Source organism: Peromyscus eremicus, chromosome 2 (genome assembly GCF_949786415.1).
Source record: "Peromyscus eremicus chromosome 2, PerEre_H2_v1, whole genome shotgun sequence".
NCBI classification, from domain to species: domain Eukaryota; kingdom Metazoa; phylum Chordata; class Mammalia; order Rodentia; family Cricetidae; genus Peromyscus; species Peromyscus eremicus.
The window spans coordinates 128,973,977-128,990,283 of NC_081417.1; the positions used below are offsets into that span (position 1 = coordinate 128,973,977).

The 16,307-nt window shown below is 41.0% G+C and overlaps 1 protein-coding gene across 5 annotated transcripts in view; it reads right to left on the reverse strand.

The window, feature by feature from the left end:
- Positions 1-16,307, reverse strand: part of Mast2 (microtubule associated serine/threonine kinase 2) — a 171,146-nt gene that overhangs the window by 58,123 nt on the left and 96,716 nt on the right. For all 5 annotated transcript variants that reach the window (XM_059254765.1, XM_059254764.1, XM_059254763.1 and 2 more), the window contains one exon: positions 106-197. In XM_059254765.1, coding sequence (XP_059110748.1) covers positions 106-197 — 92 coding nt within the window. The remainder of the gene's footprint in view (positions 1-105; positions 198-16,307) is intronic.

The following is a 16,307-nucleotide window of genomic DNA, read 5'->3' on the forward strand; positions in this document are numbered from 1 at the left end:
CAGACAATGCTGAACTATGCTGAACCCACAATGTGAGAAATAGGAAAGGAACCTGGTATCTGTGGACATGCTTTATTAAACTTTTTAAAACCTGCAAGCACTTACCTGTATGGCCATGGAGTGGGGAGTGTGGCCGGGGTAGTGTAGGTGATGTGCTAGAGGTTACAATCAAGCTCTTGCGATTACTTGTCCTACAACTGCAATAAAAACAAAATGTCAGTATGGTTGGTTATGGAGGCACATAAGTAGCACAACTCCCTGGGGTTAGCAGTGTTTTTTTAAACTTCACTGTTCAGCAATTACAATGTGAAGCTCTCAGACGTCATTATTGTTAGGATTCTGTAAATGCGGAGCTCGGGGTCTTGTCTGGCGTCTTACATCATCAGTGGGCAATTACGTACCAACCTTAAAAAGCTGGATTCGGACTCCCACCCTCCCTTTTCTGTTCCTCTCTGCTCTGCTCCCCACTTCCCTCCCCTACCAGGCCTGGCTCCCACCCCTACCCCCTTCCCTCCAATAAAGCTCTAAAAACTAGTATTGGGTTCTGCCATGGCCGTGACTCTTCCGCTGAACAACCAGCGCCATTCATACTTTCATTGGTGTTGTGACCTCAGATAGGAAATTTTGCACACTCAGCATCCAGGGCTGAATGCCAGAAGCATAGCCGAGGACCTGCATGATCACCAGATCCACTTTTCCCAGCCACTGGACCTGCCACCACGGCTCCTACTGCTGTGTCCAGCAGCCGCTGCCTCTCCCTAAGATTGGTGAGTCTCTTCCCGTGGCTGCAGCCTGACCTATATCCCTCACACGCTGCACTCCCTGGGGGTGGTCTTCGGGCTGTGCTAGCAAGGACACATTCTATCTTGATGAAGTATAGGATGCTGTCAGACCACCAGGTGGTCTACATACTGCATATGCTCCCAGCCCTTATCCCTCCCTTGACGAAGCGGGGGTGGGAGGAGTGTAACTTGTGCTGATTTATAGATCCTTCCTCTACCTCAAGGATGCTTGGGATAGCAGCCTAGGATCTGGTTTGTTATTTTAATTTTTTATTTTTCTCTCTCAGCTGCAGCCATGGGACAAAGGGGCAGATACCAGTAAATCTGGCCGCATAAGAGCTTTGCAGGAACTTCTGCCAGCGAATGGGCAAATAAAAAGTTACTTTATCCCCAAGCTTTCTGCTAAAGCTCTGAACCCTTCTCCCTCTCCATTTTTGATGTTTTCTCTGCCACGTGCAACCATTTCTGTCTATCTAACTTCTGCTTTCTGCTCTCTGGCAGTGGGTGGGCCACTTCTGCTGACTCTCACCCTAACTCACCTTAACTCCTCCTACTCATTCTCAAGATGCTGTGAAAGGCACAGACGGGTCTGGAAGCAGGCTAGGATCCATGCAAATAAGTTTACAATAGTCAAGATGGCTCTAGAGCCAGAGATCAGTTTATAGCCTGCCCTCAGGTAAGTCTTCCAAAAGCTGTCCTCAAGCAAGTAAACATCAAGGAAGAAAAAAAAAAAATTCAAGACACGGAGTAAAATCTGTCTCTTGTTCCCCAGACCTCCCCGACTAAAACTTAAGCATCTAGAGAACAAGGCTCCTGACCCCACAGGTGAAAGTGTCATCTGTGGCATTCAAGGTATATCACGGAAGACATAAAAAAGCCCGAGAACAAAATTGCCAAGTGCTGGCACGTCCTGGCTGTTGGGTCCCTGGTTTTAAGTGAGGAAAAAGGTCACCGACTAGCAAGTGTCCTGCCAGGCCATCAATAGCCTTGTTGAAAGTGCCGCCTAGAAAGACAACTGGTCAGCTGAATGCCCCTAGGCACCAATGTGGCATGGGAACATCAAGCTAACACCTCCAGCAGACCTAGGCTTGGCTACAAGCTTGCAGGGAACCCAGAACACAGCAGGGAAGCAATCTGTTTCTTTCCTTCTGGACACCAGAGCCACTGACCCGGTTTTGGGATGTCATCTCTCCTTGTTTCCCTATTGTCGGGGTAGGGAGGACAGCCTTACCCACCTCACCAGACTTAATTGCACTTTCAAGGTTACTTAATGGGAAAAGATTTCCAGCTAAGATAGGAGCTTTCATTTTATTGCTCCCTTCCATGTGCCTCACTCCAGACCCACCTGTCTGTGCTTATAGGGCCCTTATCTTTGCCTTGTCCCTAGTTCCAAAGAAATAAGTTGTCATGCACCACAAGTTTTTCTCTTCCCAGTGACCTGTTCTAACTTACTGCTCAGCTAATGGTATAGGACCACCACAGAACTGGAGTCCAGAGATCATCAAGGAAGAAACTGTAACAACTAAAAGGTATTTACACCCCCAGACCCAAAAATGTCTGGACCCTATAAAAACAGACTTTAATCTGGGCTCTGCAAAAACAGACTTTAATATAACCATCTATTACTGTTAAATGCTCTCAACAATTAATCACCTATGTCTCCTGGATGCTAAACTAGTAAAGGAAACAGGTACCTTAAACAATCTGTCTCTGATAAAGCTTAACATGTTCCAATTTCTCTGTCTCTCTCATTAACACTAATCAATACAAGCAGAGTACTAAACACCACAAATGGTCACTAATTTTCTCATGGCTGCTTCTTAACATGTTCAAAATTTTTCCCAAGCTCCAGAAACCAGCTTAAATTCATCTGGACATGTCAGATCTACTTCAGGCTTTTCCTGTCTCACCAGCATCCTATCAGATACAAAAGCAGCCAGAGTGCCAATCCAAGAGAGATGCACGGCTCCAGAGCATCAAAAGACGGAGAACCCATCATCCCACAACCTCCGAAGACCCCCCTTCCCTATTCCCCCTAAGAGCCAACCAACGCCCACCAAGTCAGCTGGAAGCAGTTTTTCCGGGAGAAATGACGCCCCATTCCTATTTACTTGCGTTTTTTAATAAGCAAGTCTGGAATGCTAGGATTTTATACATGCGCATGTCTGGCACCTTATGTCAGATTATGTACCACCTTAAAAGCTGGTCACGGATCCCCACGCTCTCTCTCAGTGCTTCTCTTCCTGTGTTTCCTCTCTCTGTCCTTGTTCTGTTCCCTCCTCCAGGCCTGGCTCCCCCCCCCCCCACCTTCCCTCCATTAAAGCTCTAAAAACTAATATTTGGCTCTGCCGTGGCCGTGACTCTTCCGCTGACTAACCAGCACCGTTTATCCTTTCAATTATTCAGTGTGTTCTAACTTGGAATAACTTTTGCAGCTGCCCTGACTTTTGTCTTAACTAGCATTTTTCAAGTGTCAATTAAGTTTGCTTCCTGAAGAAACCCAAGAATATCTCTAAGGGCAACAATCTTGTTCTAAATTGTAAACTAAATTTGGAAACTAAACACATGTCAAAATATTATTTTATCTAGGCTGGTGTAGGGCACTTTTCAAGCACATGCAAGGCCCTGAGTTTGACCTCTGCAAAAATTAATAAGCAAGCAAATACACAAAAAGATCACAGTTTTATCTCACAAATTCAATGTTTTATCATTTTAAAAAAATGAAGCCAATTAACACAGTCTGTTAAATTGGTATTTTTACATATAGTTAATTGATTAATTACCTAACATCCTCATTTTGGAGCTGGAAATTCAAAAAAACTGAATTTCCTTACAAGTTAACAACAGGCTTGTTTTTCCTATGGTCCGAGAAAACCACATCATGACGGAAAGCCATTTTAAGCCATATTTGTTACTAAGAAGAATTTATAAATGTATCTGAAAGTCAGCCTATCTCTTAATGACACTAGAAAGAAACATTAAAAACATTGGGAAGAAAAACAAAACAAAAAGGCATCAAGAACTCTGCTTCCCCTGCCATCCACCCCCACCCACCCATGGCTGACAGGATCCTCCTTGTGAGGCAGAGCAAGATCAAGAACAGCACATCAATGAAAAAGTAATAAATGAAAAATAAACAAAGCAACAAGATAAAAAGACTGAAAAAAAAAGAAAGCTGAAGATGGTGAAAATTATGTCATTTAAAAGCAGTCAGCAATCATGCAAGAGTCTTGGATGATGATCCCAGAGAGCCAGTAAAGGTTAGAGGCTGCATATAGAGATCTTCCACAGATACCAGAGAAAGTGAAAGAGACTTAAGAAGCTGATGAGTATACAGAAGCACGAACAGTACTGGATTCTGTGAGGTTAGAAACCTCCAACTTTTCTGAGAAGGTTGTTGGCATTACATACTAACGAGTTCGTCTTCATTAAAAAAAAAAAAGGCATTAGGGAAGTTTGCCATTGAGAGTAATCAAAATATATGCTTATTGAATAGACTACCTTTTACATAGTAAGCACTGTTCCAGGTGCCAGGAAGGCTGGAAGGAATGAAGTCTATAACTGAAATAAACAGACCTACGGGAAAGAGAGAGAAAACAGGAAGAGAGGGAACCAGGGAGAAGTGGTGACAAGGAGGGAAAGACAAAGGAGGTGAGACTGTTCTGGGAGGAGTGGGAGCAGTTGTACAGGGAAGGTTTGACTCCTGAGAGGAGATCTGAACAATGGTGTTAAAGACAGAGACACAAGATCCCAGAGAATGGGAAGAGTATAGTGAGAGGATATTTGCTATGCTTAAAAACTACTGGATGTCTCTTCAAAAAACTAATTCACATATTATCCTCAGTCAATCCACTTTCCCTCATATGCCAACTCTGCCTTTCATTGGACAAATGACAGACTTAGAAAAACTCAGCATGGTTGACTACTTCCTTTGGTGTGCAGGAGCTTTTCAGTTTGGTGGACTCCTATTTCTTATTTTTGCTTTTGTGAACTGAGCTTTTGCTTTGATACCTAAGAAACTTCCACAGGCAGCAGTAAGAGGATCACAAGTTATAGGTAACCTGGGCTACATTACAAGGCCCTTCCTGGTGAGAAGGCACAGTGGTTAAAAGCATTTGCAGTCCTTCCAGAGGTTCTGAGTTCAGTTCCCAGCACACACATCAGGAAGTTCTTAACGGCCTGTAACTCTAGCTCCAAGTGAAATCCAATGACTTCTTTGGGCCTCGGAAGGAACCTGTGCACAGGTGGCATTATAGACAAATTTGTGTAGGGGAACCTTTCTCAAAAATAAATTAAGCTGGGCGGTGGTGGCGCACACCTTTAATACCAACACTTGGGAGGCAGAGGCAGGTGGATCTCTGTGAGTTCAAGGCCAGCCTGGTCTACAGAACGAGTTCTAGGACAGGCACCAAAGCTACACAGAGAAACACCACCAAAATAAAACAAACAAACAAACAAATAAATCTAATCACACAATTACTTAAATGAAGCCCCTTAGGCCAAAGGAAAATGATAGCAGATGCAAATCTGGATGACTACAAAAAGGAGCCACTAGAAATGAGCACAAATATAAATCCCATATTCCCATTAGAATACTTTTAAACAGCATTTATTTTTATTTTTATTTTTTATTTATTTATTTTTTTTTGGCTTGAGATGAACTTTAAGCATTACAGGTAACCCGGAAGATGACATTAGGTTCTTTGATTACAAAAGAGAAAATTGATAGACAAAGATGAATATGAAGAAAACAAATGTAACAAAGGGGTATAGTCCTCAGTATTCAAAGTATTATTTTTTTTAAGTATTTATATATTTTTTTCATTTTTTAAAGGAATTATTATTATCTTGGGATTTATAGCATGAAAGCTGGAGAGAAGAAATGGAATTATTCTGCTTCAAAGCTCTTACATTAAACATGACATGGTATGAGGGTAAACTATGAGAAAGTATACTTTTATTGTACTATAAATTAATACAACATATTGTAAAAAAAAATGGAAAGAATGAAAAAATGGACTCACAAAAGTACAGTTGAGCTAAACAGAAAGTAAATGTAAGACAATAGATAGTAATACTAAATCAAACTAAAACAATAATTGAATTAAGTATCAATATTCTAAATTATGTATTAATTATCAATTAAGCAGAGATGATCAGATTGGAGGAAATAGCAGAACTCAATAGTATGTTATTATTTGTGACAGCCAAAAACAAACAAACAAAACAAAACAAAAACCCGTACCCAGGTACTGATGCCTGAATGATAAATCACAGTACACAAACCATTCTACTCAATGGAAGATTACTCAGCAATAGCAAGGAAGGAACTGTTGACTCACACAATAGAAGAATCTGAAAAATAAATCACTGCTTCAAGGCTACTACAACTGACAATACTTTTGCTTAGAACCTTTTCCCCAGAAAGGACCTGAGCTTGGTCCCTTACCTCCTTCACATCTTTGTTTAATACATTATTAGTGAATTTCCCCCAAGCCAGTGGTTCTCAACTTTCCTAATATTGTGACCCTTTAATACCTCATACTGTGGTGACCCCAACCATAGACCCTCATGTTGTGGTGACCCCCCAACCACAGAATTATTTTTGTTGCTACCTCCTAACTGTAATTTTGCTACTGTTATGAATCGTAACATAAATATCTGTGTTTTCTGACGGTCTTAGGTGACCCTTGTGAAAGGGTCATTCGACCACAAGGGGGTCACAACCCACAGGTTGAGAACTACTGTACTAAGCATTCTATTTAAAATTGTACCCCTTCTAAACTCTATCCTCATTTCTTGATACACTTTTCTCCACAGTACTTACCATTATCACAACACTAAATATTTTACACATTCATTTTGCTGTCTGTTTTCCCATTAGACTCTGAGACTCTGAAGAGGACAGTGACTTATTTTTGCTTTGCTTACTGCACGCTGCGAAAGGCCTAGAACAATGAAAGGCAGGCTCTCAAATGTTTACTAAATGAATAAATTAATGACTATTATTTGCTATAAGGACTAAAATAAAGACAACGTACGTTTACCTGTTCCATGTAGATCAAATTATTATATCTAAACTTACTATGTATAAAAATGAAAATCCCATGAAACTTAAGGGATCAATAATTGATTTAAACTATATTTGCTTCTTTGAACTTTAAAGTAAAATACAGAACACCAAAGATCATGTTTCTAGGCCACATGCCTTTTAACAAAGGTACACATAATCTCACTTGGCTAATCTGTTAATAGCTACTAGAGGGAGAAGAAAGGTCAGACACTTTGGTACAGATGCCATGATCAGCTGAGATCCAAAACAAGGAACTAGCTAACTTTTCCCTTTCAGGAGGCTCTAGCTATTTCCCCAAGATAAGAAGAGGATCAAGACTTCATTTTTTCATCTCAATGAGAAGAAAGCACTCGGTGTCTGAAGAGTCAGGTATACTAACTGGACTGATGACAAGTAACCTGAAAGTGCACTGAGCTGATGTTCTGCTGCTAACTACAAAAATCTGGTCAGTCACAGTGAGACCTGGCATTTCAACTTACATACCTCACTGTGGCCATCTTTTTTTTTTTTTTTTTTTTTAAATGAAAGATTTATTTATTTATTAGGTATACAGCATGTATGACTGCAGGCCAGAAGAGGGCACTAGATGTCATTACAGATGGTTGTGAGCCACCATGTGGTTGCTGGGAATTGAACTCAGGACCTCTGGAAGAGCAGTCAGTGCTCTTAACCTCTGAGCCATCTCTCCAGCCCCCACTGTGGCCATCTTAATGGACAGTGGGAGCAGGGTCTCAGGCACCCCACACAGTCTCTGAAACATCACTAATTGTGAAGCAACCGTGTGGATAGGATGCTCGGCTGCAGATTCCTTAAGCATCTCCGAATTTGCAATCCCAGAGGTCTAGCTCCTATTTGGGCACTCGGCTAGTTCCTTTAGGGTCAGGAAAAGATCACTTCTATTTCATTCAGTATAAATAAGATAGAGAACCTGAAGCAAGTGCAGGCCAAGCATTTCCAGACATTGTTTCACAGTAATAACCAAGATGATGTCCTTGTTAAGACCGAGTTATGAGCATAGCAGAAAATACGCCTTTTCTTGCCAATAAAGGGAGGTATTACTTAAACATTACATAGTAATAATTATCACTGATGCATTCTATTTCTCTTATACACAGATTACTTCAATTCTCTCTCTCTCATTTATCCTCTTTTCCTACTTCTACTGTATTCCTAACACAAGCAGCACATTAATGACTTCAAGCATAAATTACATGACTTCTCCTCTGGTCAAAATCTTCCAAAGGCTATTACTTGTAAACAGAAACAAGTAGCTGAGAGGTGTAGTGCTAACAAATTGTTCCCTTTATCTGGAATGCCCTTCCTTTTCAGCAATACATGGAAAAAACTCCTTACTCCCTCAAAATGCTACCTTCCTCATTTCCCTATGTAATACAGGACATACTCTCCTTTATCTTTACTTCCCAAGAGCACTTACCATCTTCTGACATATTACACAAACTAAAAAATTTGTTAGGAATTATGTCTATTTCTTCTCCTCTACAATAATCCCCAATTCATGTCACTTAGAAATAGTGCCTCCAGCATGGTCAATTTCTCTTTTTTTCTTTTTCAAGACAGGGTTTCTCTGTGCAGCCCTGGCTAGCCTCAAACTCAGAGATCCACCTGACTCTGCCTCCAGTTAATTTTTCTAATCTTAAACAAATTAATGTATTTCCATAGCAACAGATAGCCAGAGTCCTCCCCACCCAAGGCTACCAATCAAATAATCTAAAGGGAAGGCCTTTATTATAAGCCCAAAATTCCTTTTCTCTAAAACTAGTGGCATCTCTCCTGGAATTAAGCTGCCCATTAGAAATTCTTGGGGTTTTTTTTGTTTTTTTTTTTTTGTTTTTTTTTTGTTTTTTTTTTTTTGGTTTTTCGAGACAGGGTTTCTCTGTGTAGTTTTGCGCCTTTCCTGGAACTCACTTTGTAGACCAGGCTGGCCTCGAACTCACAGAGATCCGCCTGCCTCTGCCTCCCGAGTGCTGGGATTAAAGGCGTGCGCCACCATCGCCCGGCGAAATTCTTGTTTTAACCAAGTCTTAAGGTTAACTAGCCTCTTCATCCTCTTTCTGACAGGGGCTGGAAAGATGGCTCAGAAGTTAAGAGTGCTTATTGCTCTTGCAGAGAACAACCATTTTGTCCCCATCACCCGTATCAGCTATCTTCAGCTCCAGGAGATCTGCCATCCAGTACTGCCCTCTCCAGGCATCCTCACACTCAAGTGCATCCTATCCCCTCCCCAACAAAGGATATGGTCTGGAAAGGAGGGAGAAGACATAAAAAAGTATATACAAATGGTTACAGAAACAGCATATGTAATAGTCCTAATTGGAAACAATCCAAATGTCTATCAACTGGTGACTAAACAAAATACTTTTTTTTGCCGGGTGGTGGTGGTGCACGCCTTTAATCCCAGCACTCGGGAGGCAGAGGCAGGCTGATCTCTGTGAGTTGGAGGCCAGCCTGGTCTAAAGAGCGAGATCCAGGAAAGGTGCAAAGCTACACAGAGAAACCCTGTCTCAAAAAACCAAAAAAAAAAAAAAAAAAAAAAAAAAAATTATCCAAAAGGGAATAATGTTCAACATTATTAAAATGTAAACTCATGTAAATCAAATAAAAGAAGCCAGAATCAAAACACTGCAACAATTACATGTATGTGAAATGTTCAAATTGGGTGTGGTGGTACATGTCTTCAATTCCAGCACTCCAGAGGCAGACAAATCTCTATAAACTCAAACCCAGCTAGTCTACATGGTGAGCTCCAGGCCAGCCAAGACTAAATATTGAGATCCAGTCTCAAAATAAAATAAAATATCAGGCCAAATGTTGCCCTAGGAGCAAGACTAACACAAAGATTAAATATAAATAGGTAAAAGGGAACTTCCCAAGAAAAGGAAATGTTCTACACTTAGACTATGGAGACAACTGCCTACTTGTTGTCAAGAGCACTTACCATCTTCTGACATATTACACAAACTAAAAAATAAAAACATAAAAACTACCAGGATACAAGATTTTTTTTTTAATTTTTATTTTGCAATACAATTCAGTTCTACATATCAGCCACAGATTCCCTTGTTCTCCCCCCTCCCGCCCCCCTCACCTTCCCCCCAGCCCGCCCCCCATTCCAATCTCCTCCAGGGCAAAGCCTTCCCCACAGACTGAGATCAACCTGGTGGACTCAGTCCAGGTAGGTCCAATCCCCTCCTCCCAGGCCGAGCCAAGGGACCCTGCATAGGCCCCAGGTTTCAAATAGCCGACTCATGCAATGAGCACAGGACCCGGTCCCACTGCCTGGATGCCTCCCAAACAGATCAGGCCAATCAACTGTCTCACCCACTCAGAGGGCCTGATCCAGTTGGTGACCCCTCAGCCATTGGTTCATATTTCATGTGTTTCCGTTTGTTTGGCTATTTGTCTCTGTGCTTTATCCGACCTTGGTCTCAACAATTCTCGCTCATATAAACCCTCCTCATTCTCGCTAATTGGACTCCCAGAGATCCACCTGGGGCCTAGTCATGGATCTCTGCATCCAGATCCCTCAGTAGTTAGATGAGGTTTCTAGCACGACAATTAGGGTGTTTGGCCATCCCATCATCAGAGTAGGTCAGTTCGGACTGTCTCTCGACCATTGCCAGCAGTCTGTTGTGGGGGTATCTTAATCAGTAGCCCTCCTATATACAAATGACAAACGGGCTGAGAAAGAAATCAGAAAAACATCAACCTTTGCAATAGCCACAAATAATATAAAATACCTTGGGGTAACTAACTAAGCAAGTGAAGGACCTGTATGACAAGAACTTTAAGTCCCCGAAGAAAGAAATTGATGAAGATATCAGAAAATGGAAAGATCTCCCATGCTCATGGATAGGTAAGATTAACATAGTAAAAATGGCAATTTACCAAAAGCAATCTACAGATTCAATGCAATCCCCTATCAAAATCCCAACACAATTCTTCACAGACCTGGAAAGAACAATACTCAACTTCATATGGAAAAACAAAAAACCCAGGATAGACAAAAGAATCCTGTATAATAAAACAACCTCTGGAGGCATCACGATCCCTGACTTCAAGCTCTACTATAGAGCTATAGTAATAAAAACAGCTTTATAGTAATAAAAACGACATGTGGACCAATGGAACTGAACTGAAGACTCTGATATTAATCCGCACATGTATGAACACCTAATTTTTGACAAAGAAGCCAAAACTATACAATGGAAAAAAGAAAGCATCTTCCACAAATGGTGCTGGCATAACTGGATGTCAACATGTAGAAGATTGCTAATAGATCCATATCTGTCACCGTGAACAAAACTTAAGTCCAAGTGGATCAAAGACCTCAACATAAATCCAGTTACTCTGAACCTGATACAAGAGAAAGTAGGAAGTAGTTTTGAATGCATTGGCACCAGAGATCACTTCCTAAATATAACACCAGGAGCACAGACACTGAGAGAAACAATTAACAAATAGGACCTCTTAAAACTGAGAAGCTTTTGTAGGGCAAAGGACACAGTCAATAAGCCTACAGAATGGGAAAAGATCTTCACCAACCCCACATCTGACAAAGGGCTGATCTCCAGAATATGTAAAGAACTCAAGAAACTAGACATCAAAATACCTAACAGTCCAATTAAAAAATGGGCTATAGAGCTAAACAGAGAATTCTCAACAGAAGAAGCTCAAATGGCTGAAAGACATTTAAGGAACTGCTCAACATCCTCAGTCATCAGGGAAATGCAAATCAAAATGACTCTGAGATACCATCTTACACCTGCCAGAATGGCTATGATCAAAAACACTGAAGACAGCTTATGTTGGAGAGGATGTGGAGCAAGGGGAACACTCCTCCACTGTTGGTGGGAATGCAAACTTATACAGCCACTTTGGAAATCAGTATGGTGCTTTCTCAGAAAATTGGAATCAATCTCCCTCAAGACCCAGCTACACCACTCTTGGGCATATACCCAAGGAATGCTCAATCATACCACAAGGACACATGCTCAACTATGTTCATACCAGCATTATTTGTAATAGCCAGAACTTGGAAACAACCTAGATGCCCTTCAACTGAAGAATGGATAAAGAAAATGTGGTATATATACACAATGGAGTACTACTCAGCAGAGAAAAACAATGACATCATGAGGTTTGCAGGCAAATGAATGGAACTAGAAAATATCATCCTGAGTGAGGTAACCCAGACTCAGAAAGACAAACATGGTATGTAGTCACTCATAAGTGGATACTAGATGTAAAGCAAAGGATAACCAGACTGCAACTCACAGCTTCAGGGAGGCTACCTAGTAGAGGACCCTAAGAAAGACACAGGGATCGCCCAGCGACCGAGAAATGGATGAGATCTACATGAGCAAACTTGGGGGGAGAGGGGGTAATGAAGGGCAAGGGTTGGGGAAAAGAGAGCATAGGGGAGCAGGAGGTCCTAGCTGGATCAGGAACAGAGTGGGAGAACAAGGAAAGAGATACTATGATAAATGAACACACCATGGGAATAGGAAGAAGCAAAGTGCTAGAGAGGTCCCCAGGAATCCACAAAGATGACTCCACTATAGACTACTGGCAATGGTTGAGAGGGTGCCTGCGCTGACCTACTCTGGTGATCGGATGGCTGAACACCCTAACTGTCATGATAGAACCCTCATCCAGTTACTGGTAGAAGCAGATGGTCCACGGCCAAGCCCCAGGTGGAGCTCCGAGTCCAATCAATGAAGAGAGGAGGGATTATATGAGCAAGAGACATCGAGACCATGATTGGAAAAAGTACAGAGACAACTAGCCAAACTAGTGGAAACACATGATGTAAACCAATAGCTGTGGAGCCTCCATGGAACTGGACTAGGCTCTCTGGATAAGTGAGACAGTTATTTAGCTTGAACTGTATAGGGGGCCCCCAGGCAGTGAGACCGGGACCTGTCCTTAGTGCATGAGCCGGCTTTCTGGAACCTAGTGCCTATGCTGAGACACTCTGCTCAGCCTTGGTGCAGGGAGGAGGGGATTGGACCTGCCTCAACTGAATGTACCAGGCTCTGCTGACTCCCCAGGGGAGACCTTGCCTTGGAGGAGATGGGAATGGGGGGTAGATTGGGGGGAAAGGTTGGGGGGTGGGAGGAGGGAGAACAGGGGAATCTGTGGTTGATATGTAAAATGAATATAAAATCTCTTAATAAAAAGAAAAAAAAAGAACCCTGAAGTTCAGTCAAAATTGAAAAAACAAAACTACCAGATCACTTATAATCGGTGTACTATATAATATGCAAATTATATCTTAAAAACCTGTTCTTTTCAAGCCCTGTATATCACTGTGCCATATCCCCACTTACTTGTGGAACATTCAGTGGATTCTGAATTCTCTCTCCTCCCCTTCCTTCCTTAATAATTCAGTTTAGAAACCATTAGATACCTGTGGTGGTCATGTGGCTAAGGGTAGGTAGTGCGGTATTTGGCAAGACTTGACAAAGATGTTATCAACTTAAAGAAAATAGTGTGTGTTGGGGAGGGGAGGGATTTAGCTCAGTGGTAGAGTGCTTGCCTAGCAAGCAGAAGGCCCTGGTGGTCCTCAGCTCCGGAAAAGAAAAGAAAAGAAAAAGAAAGAAAGAAAATAGCAGTACTGGTGTGTCACGAAGTGCGGGACAATCAACAAGGTAAAGAAAGCTTTTGTACCCACACATGGTCAGTGGGTACAAAGATTAGTTGTAAAGTGAAAAAAAAATATTAAAGATAACTGTAGTCAAGGTTCTCATTAGCAAAAAAAAAAAAGGAATTATAAAAACAGAAAGTACAGAAAGCTAAAACGAACTAGAATTGAAAGCAGAGGTATCAAGTAAGCCAAGAGTTTTAAGATATGTATAATACATACACACATTACCTAAAAATAGTGTACATAGGTATCAGCAACTTCTTTTAAGTAACATTCTCCACTCGCAAGAACTATGCATTTTATCAAAATGGCTAAATCCAGGGCTAGAGAAGAGAGTGAAAGATAAACTACACAGGAATCCTTTACTGCGCCAGAAGGGAAGTTTCACAAAAATAACATATATCATATATATTTGATATATATATCAAAAGGATATAGAAGTCAATATGAAACGCCTCTGGACCAAATGGTGTAATTTCAACACCAGCACTTACAAGGATATTGACAGATTATAGGGGCGAGAGATAGTTTACAGTTAACAGGATCCAGGTTAGATTCCCAGCACCTCAATGGTAGTTAACAACTGTCTGTAATGCAGTTCCTGGGGGAATTCAATACCCTCTTTTGGCCTCTGTGGGCACAGCACTCATGTGGTGCACAGATAAAACGTAGGCAATATATCCACTCACATATGTAAAATAAAAATAAAATTAAAAAATATTTTAAAAAACAAATTATACCACATTAAGTAAAATAGGATTCTATTAGGTTCATGTGATATAGTTAAAAGTTTTCTAAAGTGGAAAAGTACTATTTAGCAACCCAAGTAACGTAATAATATGCTTAAAGCCATCAATCATCAAAGGACACTAAAATCAGTGGGCGAAGTTATTATTCTATGTATCGATCTATGTGTCTGTCTATGCACCTATGTGTCTATGTATTATGTATATATGTATGCCTGCCCGTGTCTCTCTCTCTCTCTCTCTCTCTCTCTCTCTCTCTCTCTCTCTCTCATTGATTCTGGGTCTCAAACCTAGAGTCTAATACAGGATAGGTAAGCCATTCTACCACTGAGCAACATCACCAGTTCAATGGGTCAAATTGTGATGAGAATAATTTAAATTTTAAAAATTTGATGAGGAATAGGGATTTACAAGAACATTTTCATAACGTATTTGTCAATAAAGAAGCGATTTAAAAATGCTGGTAAGACGGTTGCTGCCCAGCCTAATGATCTGAATTCCATCTCTAGAACCAGCAAGGTGGAGAAAGCCAGAACCAAGCTCCCCAAGTTGACCTCTGACCTCCACATATGTGTTGTGGCATGAGCATTCAACCCAAATAAAATATAATTTTAAAAACTGAAAGTTTTTTTTAAGGTAACTGCACTGAAAACAAGCAGCTAATTAACCTTATTCAGATTATCAAGGTTAACTTCATCATAATGGTATAAAAAAAGCCTATGTCACCTGAGTGGCTAACATTCCTACCTGAATCTAATTCTAATGAAGTATCAGACAAGCATGAATAGATGAATGTTCTATTAAATAATTGTTTGTGGTGGTAGTTTTGTTTTGTTTCTTTTTTCTTTTCCTTTTTTTTTTTTTTTTTTTAAAGACAGGGTCTCTCTGTGTAGCCCTGACTGTCCTGAAACTCACTCTTTAGACCAAGGTAGCTTCGAACACAAAGAGATCCACCTGCCTCTGTTGCCAAGTGCTGGGATTAAAGGCATGCTCCACCACCTAGCTTGGTTGTGGTTTTCTAAACTATCAAGGGCATAAACACTGAGAAAGCAAAGTTGCTCCAGATAAGAGAATACAGAGATAAAAATTTAACACATGATCATGGACCAGGATTTTTAATGTTATGTATATTCCTAGGGTGCAATATGATGTTTTGATACATGCATATATGTGAAATAAGTCCATATACATACTAAGCAACTGTTCTATCATGGAACTGGGCTAAACCCCCAACCTTTCAAATGATAATGCTACTCTGGTGGCGGGGAGTGGGAGTGGGAAGGTGTCTCTCTCATATAGCCTGACATCAAACTTGCTATGTAACTGACGATGACCTTAAACTCCTTTCTGATCTTACCTCTGTCTCCTGGGTTCCAGAATGGCACCATATCTGTTTTATGTGGTGCTGAAAATTCAATCCAGGACTTAATTCATGCGAGCTGCGGTGGTTTGAATGAGACTGGCCCACAGAAGCACACATATTTGAATGCTTGGTCACCAGTGAGTGGAACTGTTTGGCAAGGATCAGGAGGTCTGACCTTATTGGAGTAGGTGTGTTGCTGGGGTAGGCTTTGAGATTTCAAAAGCCCAAGCCATTCCCAGTTAGCTATCTTTCTGCCCCTGCTTATGGATCAGATGTGAGTTCTCAGCCATCACTCCAGTGCCATGCCTGCCTACCTGCTGCCTTGTTCCCGACCATGATGGTTATGGACTCTAACATTCTGGAACTGTAAGGCCCCAAATAAATATTCTTTTATATGTTGCCTTGGTCTTGGTGCTTTGTTATAAGAAGTAACTAAGATACTAGCTAAGTACTCTACCAACTGACAGTCTTGCCTCTATTTTTAGTTTTCATAGGATATGCTTAATTAGTTTCTTGAGGGAGCTAATGTTTTCCTCTAAAAAAAAACCATGGTTTTTTTAATGGGCAGTTGTGAACCATCATGTGAATACTTGGAATCAAACCCAGGTCCTCTGGAAGAGTAATCAGTGCTCTTAACTGCTAAGCCATCTCTCTAGCACAAAACTTTTTTCCAAAA